General features: G+C 40.1%; 1 protein-coding gene across 2 annotated transcripts in view; it reads left to right on the forward strand.

Annotated features, from left to right (window-relative positions):
- Window positions 1-14,801, forward strand: part of LOC124622447 (UHRF1-binding protein 1-like) — a 442,870-nt gene that overhangs the window by 388,994 nt on the left and 39,075 nt on the right. For both annotated transcript variants that reach the window (XM_047148146.1, XM_047148147.1), the window contains one exon: window positions 495-684. In XM_047148146.1, the coding sequence (XP_047004102.1) occupies window positions 495-684 (190 nt within the window). The remainder of the gene's footprint in view (window positions 1-494; window positions 685-14,801) is intronic.

Here is a 14,801-nt window from a genome sequence, read left to right on the forward strand (position 1 = left end):
TAGTCATCTCGATTTAATATTCATATTCATTTGATACAAGTAAAAAGAAAACAAGTTAATGTGGCACATTTAAATATTAAAGAGGAAATATTGCAGTTTCTAGATGTGCTTTTGTGATAAATCTCATTTGGTCATGTAGCATGTAAAGTGTGAGGAGAATGAGCTTTTGGTGGAACTCAGATTGCATAGTGCCTCTAATTTAGTTGCGTATTGTTAATTATCACGAAGACATAATTAACGTTTTATATCTAGGAATTATTACATAGGTATGTGTTAAGCAAATCGTAAATGTATTTATTCGTGTGGGACGCTCTGCATAATACACTAACATTTCCTAAAAATTGCTTCAGGAATTTTAAATTGTTTTTTGCTTTATTTGACTGATAGGCTAATCTGACTTTTTAAGAAACATTACATATTAAACATTTCTATGATAACTTTGTACATGTTTCAGTGTTTAACTATTTGATTTTTATGTATCTTTCACTTATCAGTTTGGTGTGCAGAATGTAAAATTGCAATTGAATGATGATCGCCCGCCTTCTAGCATAACTTCTCCCAGCCCTGTTCCAGTGAACTTAAAGATAGTTGATATATTGTTAAAAAATGACAGCAACAGAGTTTTGACTGTGGAATCAAGAAGTGATATTTCAGGAATGAGCAAGAGTGTCAATACTAACATTGGTGAGTAGTATTCTAATTAAAATTTGATGTTTGTTGTTGGTGCTAAATTATCTTGCGTACTGATCTGTGCTAGAAATAATAGGTATTTAATAGTTATCCTGGATTTTCAGCCCTTATGGTTCTGATTTTCTCAAGTGCTAGTTCAGGTAAAATAGCATAAACTGGAAGAAAACCATAGCCAGCCTCTTTGTTTTCTTCATTTGAGGTCCTGTACCTAGTTTCAATCCAGTGTGGCTCATATTCTGATGGATCTGCTTTTATGCAGGCTAATGTACACCAAACATGCCACTTGTAATTGTTTGTAGTAACCTATATGTCTGCTTGTGACTGTGTATGTGCGGATGGATATGTGTGTGTGTGTGTGTGTGTGTGTGTGTGTGTGTGTGTGTGTGTGTGTATATACCTGTCCTTTTTTCCCCCTAAGGTAAGTCTTTCCACTCCCGGGATTGGAATGACTCCTTACCCTCTCCCTTAAAACCCACATCCTTTTGTCTTTCCCTCTCCTTCCAACTGTTTTGGAAGGGATTACCAGGTAACAAGTATTTAAAGCCAGTGATATCACCTGTGATTTAAACTCATTAGGGAAGAATCTTGGAAAAGAAGATCACTTAATAATAGTGAGGTGTGCAGTTTGGACCATAAACCTAATTTATACATTTGAGGATGACAGCAGGCACATTGTTGAGAATGTTCCTCACAATATACATATTGTGTCGCTCTTTGAGTGATATGATAAGCCCTGGATGAAGAATTCGGTGGAACATGTTAATGTAGTACTTGCAAATTCTCTCTAGTGAGTAGGACATTCGTATGTTAATGTTTGCTGCAACAGGCAGATGATGTGTTTTGTTGGTGCTGCACATTTAATGATTTTGACCTAGATAAACTCATACTGCAGTGTTCTTCTTTGGTACACCAGTGTAGAAGTGTCCACAGAAACATCTAAGTGAAAAATCCGTGCAATAGGCACATTTGTTTCTATATAAAAGTCAACTTCAGAATTTTCCTTTGTGTGAGACCACATTTACAAGATTCATGTGCCAATTTGAAGTTCTAGAATCGCATATCTTACTATTCATATTGCTTCTGCATAATCTTTCATTTGATTGCATCAGTACCTGTTTGTATTGTGACATATTGTCAAATTTAAAAACATTCGTAAGTGCTGCAGTAAACTCGTAGTGTTATCGTCAGTTGTCGGCTTAAACTTGAGTGTGCTCTTTTAAAATTTTTGAGAACAGGCCTATCCTCATTCAAGCACTCATTCTCTAACTTCATTGTATAATTACAGGAGAAATAGTTTATTTTTGAGAATTTTTGGATGATTATGAAACTATATTTTACCATTATGAGTGTTTTGGTTACATAATTTATTTCATGGCAAATCAGCATTTGTGGTTCACAGTTACTGGCAAAGACTACACCACTCCTGAACTTCATTGTATATAAGTGCAAATAAAGATGTGTTTTTTTTTTTTAATTTTTGGGAGCAGTTATACCCTTTGCATAATCTATGAATAATTTGTAATAAATTGGCATTTGTGATTTAGTTACTGTATCAGATATTGTAAGTAACATATTGTGTTACATCTAGTTTTCCCGTAAAAAGAGTTGTAGCCGTATATGTTATCTACATTAATAACAAATTAACTCTGTTTTCGACTCTGTTAGCAGACTATAGTTAACCTCAAACTGATTTAGGAAACTATTAATTTTTAGCACAGGTTTCTGTGTGGCCTTAATAGAAATCTTGCTTTGTGTATTTGCTTCAATTCTAATAGGGAATTAGCAACTTTCTGACTAACAGATTAAAAGATAATCAGTGGGCTTAAAGTTATTTATTTACTACCTGTAATACATTGCACCAGCCAAAATGCAGCACCACTGTGAATGCTGTTTTCAAACATGGGATGAGTTTATTGATGTTCGTAAGCAGCTGGAAATCACCTTGGCTACTGCCAAAAACTGAGAGCTGCTGCTGCGAATCGATGTGTTGGAAGAGCTCCTGAGAATCGTGTAACCTGTGATACCGGTACCAGAGGTACCTCAAGTACAATTCTCACCTGTGAATACTGTCTCCTGTGCAGAATCTGTCATTAAGATTTTTTTGAAAACAACCACAAGTCAGAGTTTTTATTTTTTATTTACTGGTTTCATTCTTGAAATGAATAAAGGCATCATTAGAATATTCATTTTAAAGTTGGCTGACAACATTAAAGATTGCATTTAAAGTTGGCTGATAACTCTGAAGATTAAACTGGCTGTACTCTAGTACTTAAACTTATGTTTAAAATGCAGCAGTAAATGATGACATTGACAGTGCTGTCAACGTCATCACTTACTACAGTACTTATTTAGTCTCCACTACATGTGTTTCTCTACACCAGGGACACCTATTACTACGTCGTCCATACAGGAGTCTATTTGATGGACAAATGACAGTATACTTGTATGATTCTCCTGCGTGAACAATTTCAGGAACATGAAGTTTAAAACTTCGGCTTTCGTTTTGCTATGTTTAACTGTCACACCAGACTGGTCAACAAGTGACTGAATGGATGCGTTAGACCCACTCAGCAATTTTACATAGTACCAGAATTTTCTTGGTTTCTCTGCCAGATCTTTTGCTAAGGTGTGACGTTGGTGGTATTTTTATGCCTCAGACGTAGATCTTTTCACAGATTCATGGATCTCAACACTTAACCTTTGTTTGTCATCATTTGCATGTTCCCTTTTGAACCAAAAGTACAGCAGCCACTGCTTTTTCAGCAGTTTCCAAATCTCATTATTAAACCATGGTGGGTCTTTTCCATCCTTAATCCACTTACTAGGCACATAATTCTCCAGACCACAGTTTAAAATCTGCTTCAACTATGCCCATAATTCCACTACATTCATTTTACTGAAAGTAAGTGACATCAGTTCACTATCTAAGTGAGATGCTAACAGCTATTTATCTGCTCTTTCTAGCAGGAACACTCTCCTAGCCTTCTTAGTATGTTTTACAGACTATAAGACTATCTTTTTTTCTTAGAAAAATTGCCTCCAAAGTTCTGGTGCATCTTATACACAAAAATAATATAAAAAAGGCCATATATTCAGTGCTGTGTGAAACCTATGTCTATCTGGTAACATTGGATTCAGCTGACAGCAACAGTGCACTGATGCGATGAACATGAGTTGCAGGTATTCACAAGCTTGCTGACACTGTTGTAGTTGTACATTTCAAGTACACTGATGCTGAAAGTATATTTCATCGAAGTATGTCGTCAAAACCCCAGAACACTGTCTAGCCTACGATGCTTCACTGCTGTATACAGTGCCAGTGAACCTGAATTGAAAGTCATTTGCATTGTCAGTAACGGTACAGTATTTTTGTTAGTAGCTAGTTTCATAATGGAAAAAGTAAAAGGTATTCATATGATGCGGGCAATTAATTGAAAGTAATAGCATGTTCAGAAGAACGTGGAGACAGAGCAGCTGAGTGGTATTTTGACACCCCCCCCCTACCAACAGAAAAAGCAATTTGCAATTGGCAAGTTCGTAAAAGACAACTAAAAACAATTAGGAAGACAAAAAGTGCAAATAGAGGTCTGAATGCAAAATGCCCAAAACTAGATGATGACATATTGAAATCGATTCAAGGACACCGTCAAAATGGCATTGGAATCGATACAAAAATGATTCAAATACACACTCATACGCTAGCACTACAGTGAAACTTAACAGACTTTAAGAGCAGAGTTGGTTGGGGCAACAGCTTTATGAAGCATCATGGACTTAGCATGCAACCCGAAACTGAAGTATCTCAGAAAATGCCACAAGAGTATGAAGAGAAAATATTCAGAAAATGCCACAAGAGTGTGAAGAGAAAATATTGTCTTTCCATTGCTTTATTCTTCAGCTTCAGAAGAAAACCAGTGTGGAATTAAGCCAAATGGCAGATACTGACGAAACTCGTCTGACATTTGATGTGCTGAGTAACAGAACTTTTGCCATGCAAGGTGCTAAACTGTGATTATAAAAACAAGTGGACGTGAAAAGATGCACTGCACTGTTGTCCTTTTCATGTTGTGCCGACAGTACTAAACTTAATCCAGTGATCATTTTCAACCACAAAACAATGTCGAAACCTTCTGAAATACTGCCAAATTATGTTGTTCACATACATGACAAGGGTTGGATGGACAAAATTGGTATGGAATTATGGATTAATAGGGTGTGGGAGAGAGGAAAAGGTGCTTTATCGAAGAAGAGTTCTCTTTGAAAAATTCTGTGAAAGAGAAATTGGGACAGGGAAATAGAGAGTTTACTGTTATTCTGGGAGGACTTACTTTACAATTACAACCCCTTCATGTCTCGATAAATGAACCATATAAGATGTACACGAGAGAGAATGGATCAAATGGATGGTGGATGAAATCCAACGTGAATTCACGCCAAAGGGAGCTTTAAAATGACCTACAATCAAACAAGTTTTTCAGTGGATTAAAGGGTCATGGTTTAGAGTGAGAGAAGACATTATTGTTAAACCTTTCAAGAAGTATGCCATAAGTAACACTCTCAATGACAGTATAGACCATCTTACATATAAAGAGGACAACAATAAAATTAAAGTGTGTTTTATAGTCCATAGTGTCTTATAGTCTGTAAAATACGATAATGATTTTTTAACTTTCATAACCATAATTGCTATAATGAGATTATGATCGTAATGTCCGTTTCTCCACTGACATACGTGGTGCTTCAATGAAGCTCCCAATTTTCAGCATTGTCCCCAGAACTGATCATGGCCATTTGGTTCTGAGTCAAGTGGAAGAACTGAACCAGAGACTTTGAATGTTCTGTGACAAGCTAGGCAACTTGCTGGACTTACACCATAGGGTTAAGAACAATAGGGTCCCCCTAAATGGGTGTGCACTACCTACCAGTGGCTGCTACTAAGGCAGCTGACTTTGTGTAGGGTGCACACAAGGATTCTTAGATTAGGCGACTCTCAATGTAGTCCAGATAATTATAGCTGTAGAAAACTCAGAAGTATCAGTGTAAGATCAAAAGAACTGTCTCCCATGGGTGATAGTATTAAAATGCTAATGGTTAAGTGCCAAAGCATTCACAACGAAGTGCCAGAGTTTGAAATACTACTGAAAAGCAGTGAAGCTCACATAATGCTAGACAGACAAAGCTGGTTGAAACCTGAAATTAATAGCAGTGATATTTTGGGGGGAAATTTGATTGTATATCAAAAGAATAGGCAGATGGGAAATTGAGGTGGCGTATTTGTCACAGTAGACAAGAAACTGAAGTCCACCAAGATAGAAATTGAAGCTGCATGTGAGACTGTTTGGGAAAGACTCAGTATCAAGGGTGGGCATAAAATAATAATTGAGTCATTCTATCACGCATCATACTCACCTCCTGATGTAACCGAAAACTTTAGAGACAACCTCAGTTGTCTTGTTCGTAAGTTTCCCAGTCATACTGTAATCATTGGTGGAGACTTCAATCATCTGACAGTCAATTGTGAAATTTACAGTTTTGTTAGTGATGTGCATGATAATACATCCTGTGAAACATAACTAGGTGTCTTCTCTGAAAACTGCAGAGAATAGATAATTAGGAACTCCACATACGACGAAAATGTGTTATATCTAATGGCAACAAATGAACCTGACCTCTTTGAGGATGACCACATTGAAACTGGTATCAGCTACCATGATACGGCTGTGGCAGCAATGATTACCAAATTACAGTGGACAGCTCAAACAAGCAAATATATATATAATAGAGGGAAACATTCCACGTGGGAAAAATATATCTAAAATCAAACATGATGTGACTTACCAAACGAAAGTGCTGGCAGGTTAATAGACACACAAACAACACAAACATACACACAAAATTCAAGCTTTCGCAACCAACGGTTGCTTCATCAGGAAAGATGGAAGGTGAGGGAAAGACGAAAGGATGTGGGTTTTAAGGGAGAGGGTAAGGAGTCATTCCAATCCTGGGAGCAGAAAGACTTACCTTAGGGGGAAAAAAGGAGAGGTGTACACTCGCGCACACACACACATATCCATCCACACATACACAGACAAAAGCAGACATTTGTAAAGGCAAAGAGTTTGGGCAGAGACGTCAGTCGAGGCGGAAGTACAGAGACAAAGATGTTGTTGAAAGACAGGTGAGGTATGAGCGGCGGCAAATTGAAATTAACGGAGATTGAGGCCTGGCGGATAACGAGAAGAGAGGATATACTGAAGGGCAACTTCCCATCTCCGGAGTTCTGACAGGTTGGTGTTAGTGGGAAGTATCCAAATAACCTGGACGGTGTAACACTGTGCCAAGATGTGCTGGCCGTGCACCAAGGCATGTTTAGCCACAGGGTGATCCTCATTACCAACAAACACTGACTGCCTGTGTCCATTCATGCAAATGGACAGTTTGTTGCTGGTCATTCCCACATAGAAAGGTTCACAGTGTAGGCAGGTCAGTTGGTAAATCACGTGGGTGCTTTCACACGTGGCTCTGCCTTTGATCGTGTACACCTTCCGGGTTACAGGACTGGAGTAGGTGGTGGTGGGAGGGTGCATGGGACAGGTTTTACACCGAGGGCGGTGACAAGGGTAGGAGCCAGAGGGTAGGGAAGGTGGTTTGGGGATTTCATAGGGATGAACTGAGAGGTTACGAAGGTTAGGTGGACGGCAGAAAGACACTCTTGGTGGAGTGGGGAGGATTTCATGAAAGATGGATCTCATTTCAGGGCAGGATTTGAGGAAGCCGTATCCCTGCTGGAGAGCCACATTCAGAGTCTGATCCAATCCCGGAAAGTATCCTGTCACAAGTGGGGCACGTTTGGGGTTCTTCTGTGGGAGGTTTTGGGTTTGAGGAGATGAGGAAGTGGCTCTGGTTATTTGCTTCTGTACCAGGTCGGGAGGGTAGTTGCGAGATGCGAAAGCTGTTTTCAGGTTGTTAGTGTAATGGTTTAGGGATTCCGGACTGGAGCAGATTCGTTTGCCACGAAGACCTAGGCTGTAGGGAAGGGACCGTTTGATGTGGAATGGGTGGCAGCTGTCATCATGGAGGTACTGTTGCTTGTTGGTGGGTTTGATGTGGATGGACATGTGAAGCTGGCCATTGGACAGGTGGAGGTCAACGTCAAGGAAAGTGGCATGGGATTTGGAGTAGGACCAGGTGAATCTGATGGATCTAAAGGAGTTGAGGTTGGAGAGGAAATTCTGGAGTTCTTCTTCACTGTGAGACCAGATTATGAGGATGTCATCAATAAATCTGTACCAAACTTTGGGTTGGCAGGCCTGGGTAACCAAGAAGGCTTCCTCTAAGCGACACGTGAATAGGTTGGCGTATGAGGGGGCCATCCTGGTACCCATGGCTGTTCCCTTTAATTGATGATATGTCTGGCCTTCAGAAGTGAAGAAGTTGTGGGTCAGGATGAAGCTGGCTAAGGTAATGAGGAAGGAGGTTTTAGGTAGGGTGGCAGGTGATTGGCGTGAAAGGAAGTGCTCCATCGCAGTGAGGCTCTGGACGTGCGGAATATTTGTGTATAAGGAACTGGCATCAATGGTTACAAGGATGGTTTCCGAGGTAACAGACTGGGTAAGGATTCCAGGCGTTCGAGAAAGTGGTTGGTGTCTTTGATGAAGGATGGGAGACTGCATGTAATGGGTTGAAGGTGTTGATCTATGTAGGCAGAGATACGTTCTGTGGGGGCTTGGTAACCAGCTACAATGGGACGGCCGGGAAGATTGGCAACAGTACCTCCATGATGACAGCTGCCACCCATTCCACATCAAACGGTCCCTTCCCTACAGCCTAGGTCTTCGTGGCAAACGAATCTGCTCCAGTCCGGAATCCCTAAACCATTACACTAACAACCTGAAAACAGCTTTCGCATCTCGCAACTACCCTCCCGACCTGGTACAGAAGCAAATAACCAGAGCCACTTCCTCATCTCCTCAAACCCAAAACCTCCCACAGAAGAACCCCAAACGTGCCCCACTTGTGACAGGATACTTTCCGGGACTGGATCAGACTCTGAATGTGGCTCTCCAGCAGGGATACGGCTTCCTCAAATCCTGCCCTGAAATGAGATCCATCTCTCATGAAATCCTCCCCACTCCACCAAGAGTGTCTTTCTGCCGTCCACCTAACCTTCATAACCTCTTAGTTCATCCCTATGAAATCCCCAAACCACCTTCCCTACCCTCTGGCTCCTACCCTTGTAACCGCCCCCGGTGTAAAACCTGTCCCATGCACCCTCCCACCACCACCTACTCCAGTCCTGTAACCCGGAAGGTGTACACAATCAAAGGCAGAGCCACGTGTGAAAGCACCCACGTGATTTACCAACTGACCTGCCTACACTGTGAAGCTTTCTATGTGGGAATGACCAGCAACAAACTGTCCATTCGCATGAATGGACACAGGCAGTCAGTGTTTGTTGGTAATGAGGATCACCCTGTGGCTAAACATGCCTTGGTGCTCGGCCAGCACATCTTGGCACAGTGTTACACCGTCCAGGTTATTTGGATACTTCCCACTAACACCAACCTGTCAGAACTCCGGAGATGGGAAGTTGCCCTTCAGTATATCCTCTCTTCTCGTTATCCGCCAGGCCTCAATCTCCGTTAATTTCAATTTGCCGCCGCTCATACCTCACCTGTCTTTCAACAACATCTTTGTCTCTGTACTTCCGCCTCGACTGACATCTCTGCCCAAACTCTTTGCCTTTACAAATGTCTGCCTTTGTCTGTGTGTGTGTGGATGGATATGTGTGTGTGTGTGTGTGCAAGTGTACACCTGTCCTTTTTTCCCCCTAGGGTAAGTCTTTCTGCTCCCGGGATTGGAATGACTCCATACCCTCTCCCTTAAAACCCACATCCTTTCGTCTTTCCCTCACCTTCCATCTTTCCTGATGAAGCAACCGTTGGTTGCGAAAGCTTGAATTTTGTCTGTATGTTTGTGTTTGTTTGTGTATCTATCGACCTGCCAGTACTGGCAGAAGTAAAGCTGTGAGTACCGGACGTGAGTCGTGCTTCGGTAGCTCAGTTGGTTGAGCACTTGCCCGCGAAAGGCAAAGGTCCCTAGTTCGAGTCTCGGTCGGGCACACAGTTTTAATCTGCCAGGAAGTTTCATATCAGCGCACACTCCGCTGCAGAGTGAAAATCTCATTCTGCCAGCACTTTCGTTTGGTAAGTCACATCATCTTTGTTTTTTTATGGGAAACATTCCACGTGGGAAAAATATATCTAAAAACAAAGATGATGTGACTTACCAAACGAAAGCGCTGGCATGTCGATAGACACACAAACATACACACAAAATTTTGTTTGTGTTTGTTTGTGTGTCCATCGACATGCCAGCACTTTCGTTTGGTAAGTCACATCATCTTTGTTTATATATATATAATGTTCAGTAGTTCAGTAAACTAGATACAAAATCAGTAATGTCATATCTCAGTGAGGAGCTTGAAACTTTCAACACAGGGCAGGAGAGCGTCTATGAACTATGGCTCAAGTTTAAAGGATAGTTGACCATGCACTGGATAGATATGTACACAGTAGAACAGTTCATAATGTCCGGGATCCCTCGAAGTTATACCGTCACTGTAAAGAAACTTCTAAAGAAACAGAGAGTAATGCATGATAGGTGTAAAACATAGAATAGGGCTATAGATGGAGAGATGCTGAATGAAACACATTTAACTGTCAAGAGAGCAATGCTTGATGGCTTCATTGAGTACTGTAGCAGAATATTGTGTAATGTTATTTGACAAAACCCAAGGAAGCTCTGGCCGTATGTAAGGGCTTTAGTGGCATGTGCAACCCCTATCAAATCAAACAGAAACTGAAATTGAGGGTAGCAAAGCAAAAGTTGAAATGCTTAATCCCGTTTCCAGATGTTCCTTTACAAAGGAAAACCTAGAAGAATTTCCCCTATTAAATCCACATACCACTGAAAGAATGTATTAGTGACAATGGTGCTGAGAAACACGTGAAATTGTTAAAATTGAACAAATCTCCAGAGCCCAGATTCTGTATTGAATTTGCAGCTGCTCTTCTAACAATAATACCAATACTGGACTAGCAGGTGAAATTTGTTACTAGAGTGAGGACACAGCATGTTATCTAGGATGGACAGTCATCGTCAAATGTGTAAGTAACTTCAGTTGTGCGACAGCGATGTGTGTTGGGACCTTTGTTGTTCATGTTGTGTATTAGTGACCTTGCAAATGATATTAACAGTAATCTCAGACTTTTTGCAGATAATACAGTTATCTATGGTGAAATACTGTCTGAAAGAAGCTGCGTAAATATTCAGTCAGAACTGAATAAGATTGCAAAGTGGTGCGGAGCAACACTTTGTAGGGACCTGAAATGGAATTATCACATAGGCTCAGTTGTGGGTAAAGGAGGTGGTAGACTTTGGTTTATTGGTAGAATACTGGGTAAGTGCAGTTACTCTACAAAGGAAATTTCTTACAAATCACTCATGCAACCGGTTCTAGAATATTGCTAGAAGTGTGTCAGACCTGTACCAAATAGAACTAACTAGAAGGTTAGCACAAATTGTCACAGGTTTCTTTGATCCATGGGAGAGTGTCACAGAGATTCTGATGTAACTGAACTGGAAGACTTTTGAAGTTGACGCAAACCATCCTGGGAAAGTCTATTAACAAAGTTTCAAGAATCAGCCTTTAAAGGTGACTCTAGGAATATACTACAACTGTCTACATATCCCTCACATAGGGATCGTGCTGATAAAATTACAATAATTACTTCTCACAAAGAGGCATTCAAAAAGTCAGTCATTCTTCCCATGCTCCATACATCAATGGAATGTGAAGAAACCCTAATTACTGGTACCTTGCAAGCTCAGGGTGGTTTGAAGAATGTAGATGTAGATGTAAATGAAATATGTGGCTGGTTCATGACCCCTCACTCAGCTGTGTTACAGACAAAATGGTTTTGCATCTGAATACCTGTGGTAAGAGGCTACTTCTGTGGCTGATTATCAGGTATATCCATTCTGACCAAAACAGTGTCCATCCTATTTCAGTGATACACACTATGTTCCATAGGCCTTTTGTGGGTAAATTCTTCCAAATAACAGAGCTTCCCAATAAATATAGTTAACAACAGCTTCTGTCAAAACAAAATGCTACAATTTGGCTGGAGCTATGTATATTAAAGAAAATGCATCTTGTGTCTTCTGTCAAACCGCCAGAAACTATGTTTATAAGAACAACAAACTTCTCATATCTATGCAGGAAAATAAAAGAATAGATGGAATTTCAGGAAATTTGTTGTGCATATTAAAATATCACAAGGAAATCATTCAAATTGAAGATATTCAAACAGCGGAAACTCCTGTGGGAATGCCAACAATGTAGGAAAACACATATTGCTACTTATGTAAAGAAGACACGCAGAGCAGCAGACAGGCAAAATTAAAGGACACTTTCATAAAGCTTTCAGCCACAGCCTTCATCAGTTAAAGAGAGACACACACCATTCATACATAAAAGCAAGCACACCTCATGCACGCATGACCACCAAATCCAGAATCTTGAGCTGGATGCTGAATTGACAGTTATGTGTACGTGAGCTTGTGTGAATGAATGGGGTGTGTCTCTCTGTTATTAATGAAAGCTTTGTGTAATTGTCTTTTGATTGTGCCTGTCTGCAACTTAACATGTCTTCTTTATGATAAGTAGCAATCTGCCTTTTCCTAAATTGAGTATACTCATATTGATGGATACAAGCTAATATCATACTACTCCAGAACCATAAAAGAACAGGTGATAGGCAGACCCATCATGTTAACAAAAACTGTGTTTGAACAGCTTTTGAATGCTATGCCACAGTAGTGGTTCAGAAGCACACAAGCGTGTAGTACTGATAATTTACAGACCACCAGCAGGAAGTATTTTAAGCTTCATGCACATAAAATCAGTTTCAAGAAGGTTATGCTGATTTAATTGGAGAATCATTGTTTATGGACACTTTAGTATTGATTTTCTGTGAGAGAGAGCTCATCAAGGACACCTAGTTCCAGCAGGACAATGGGACACCCCATATGCCCTGAATTGCTACAGAGTGGTTCCAGGGACGCTCTTCTGAGTGTAAACACTTTCACTAGCCACCAAACTCCCCAGACATGAAAGTTAGTGAACATATCTGGTATGCCTTGCAAATGTGCTGTTCAGAAGAAATCTGCACCCCCTCGTACTATTATGGATTTATGGACAGCCCTGTAGGATTCATGGTGTCAATTCCCTCCTGCACTACTTCAGTCATTAGTCGAGTCCATGCCACGTCATGTTGCGGCACTTCTACATGCTCGCAGGGGCCCTAAATTGTATTAGGCAGGTGTACCAGTTTCTTTGGCTCTTCATTGTAGCTGCCGAGTCTTACCTTGAAGAGGAAAAATACCAATAATGCTGATAGTTGCATTTAAAGGTGAAAACACTAACTGTAGCTGTTGGAACTATCAGTGCCTTCCCCAGGGAAGAAAAAAGGTTGGAAAGGCCTAGAATCAGAAAGACCCGCCTTTTGTAAGGATGTGAAGAAACAGAAACTTAGATATTTCCTACTGGTGGTGTGTAAACTGTCAGCATGACTGCATTGTGTGTTCCTGATCCACTATTGTGTGGCACTGCAGTTAATTTCAGAAGGCAGTTGCAGTGCAGTGACTACTTCAAGCTACATATCTCTACCAATAATATAGAATAAAGTAGTATAGATCACTAAAGATGGTTCCAAAAAGGATGTGTGTGGGTCGATGATTTTCCAAGGTATCTCTGAACTCTCCTCCTCCACACCTGCCCCCTTGCTGTGACATGATGGCAAGAACCTCATGTACTCCTTCAACCTTTCCTATCTACTTCTTTTTCAGTAATTATTTATAATTTCTTATTTTTCTTTGGATATAGGTTTCTTATGTTTTGTTAATTAATTTTAAAGAAAAGGTTGCAGAGGAGGCAGAAGTAAACAAAGCAACACCCAAAAAAGTGGCCTCCCTTCATGTTGTTGGGGCATGGGCAAATCTGCATCAGACCCTAGACCTAAGAGTCCCACATTCTATCGTAATAGATCTCTCAGATTCTGGGTCCAGCACATTAGCAAAGAGGCCAGGCTGGCAACATAACCTGTCATAACCTGTAAGGTGATACGTTGGAAACAGGTAGCAAGTGAAATAAAAGTGCCCCTATTAACAAATATCGTTAAACTGTATATTGAACTAGACTAATTTGACACTCCTCAGATGGGCACATAAAATACCACTTTAACAAACACATTGTTTGCAGTAAGACACTGGTATTTTCCTGAATTAACATATGACACTGTACTGCTTTAAGCATGTGTTGGGCAGTATTTGTTTTGTGGATTGTGGCCAAACATTGCAAAAATGAAACTGAAAGTAGCTGTTGAAATAGTAGAGAAAACATTAAAAACAGACACCCACTATATACACTATCTCCTTTGTTTTTAATAGCTATAAACAAGTGTAATAATAATTTGTATCCAATGACGACAATATTATGAAAAGGATAGATTGCTACTCACCATATAGATGAGATACTGAGCTGCAAACTCCATTATGCGGTGAGTAGCAATGTATCCTTTTCATAATATTCTCATTATTCCACCCTGGATTTTCTGTTGTTTGATTTTCCCTAATGACTTGTATCCATCTAGACATACTTACTAAATTTCATTTATTTCCAAACAATATTTTAGGAAGCATAACACATTTCATACTCCATATATCTTCACATTTTTCTGTATTGTTATTAGAAAGTCATCTTTTTTATGGAACTCTATATGTTTGTTGGGCGATATTAAATTAATGTTCTTTGAGATGCGTCATGTTGTCGAAGCCGTAGTGTTCTGCTTTACAAGTAGTTTTTTCAATTGTAACTTTATTTACTCTGTGGCTCTGTCCTGTGGAGTAGTAGCCCCAAAAATAGACCTAGTGGAAACATTGTAATATTATATCTAGTGCTCTGATCAGAGTGGATTCTTAAGGCAGTTAGCTATACAAGTATCTTCTTAGCAAATGGTTTCAAATTCTGCTATGCTGCATATGTGACT

This window comes from Schistocerca americana, chromosome 7 (genome assembly GCF_021461395.2).
Source record: "Schistocerca americana isolate TAMUIC-IGC-003095 chromosome 7, iqSchAmer2.1, whole genome shotgun sequence".
In the NCBI taxonomy this organism is placed as follows: Eukaryota; Metazoa; Arthropoda; class Insecta; order Orthoptera; family Acrididae; genus Schistocerca; species Schistocerca americana.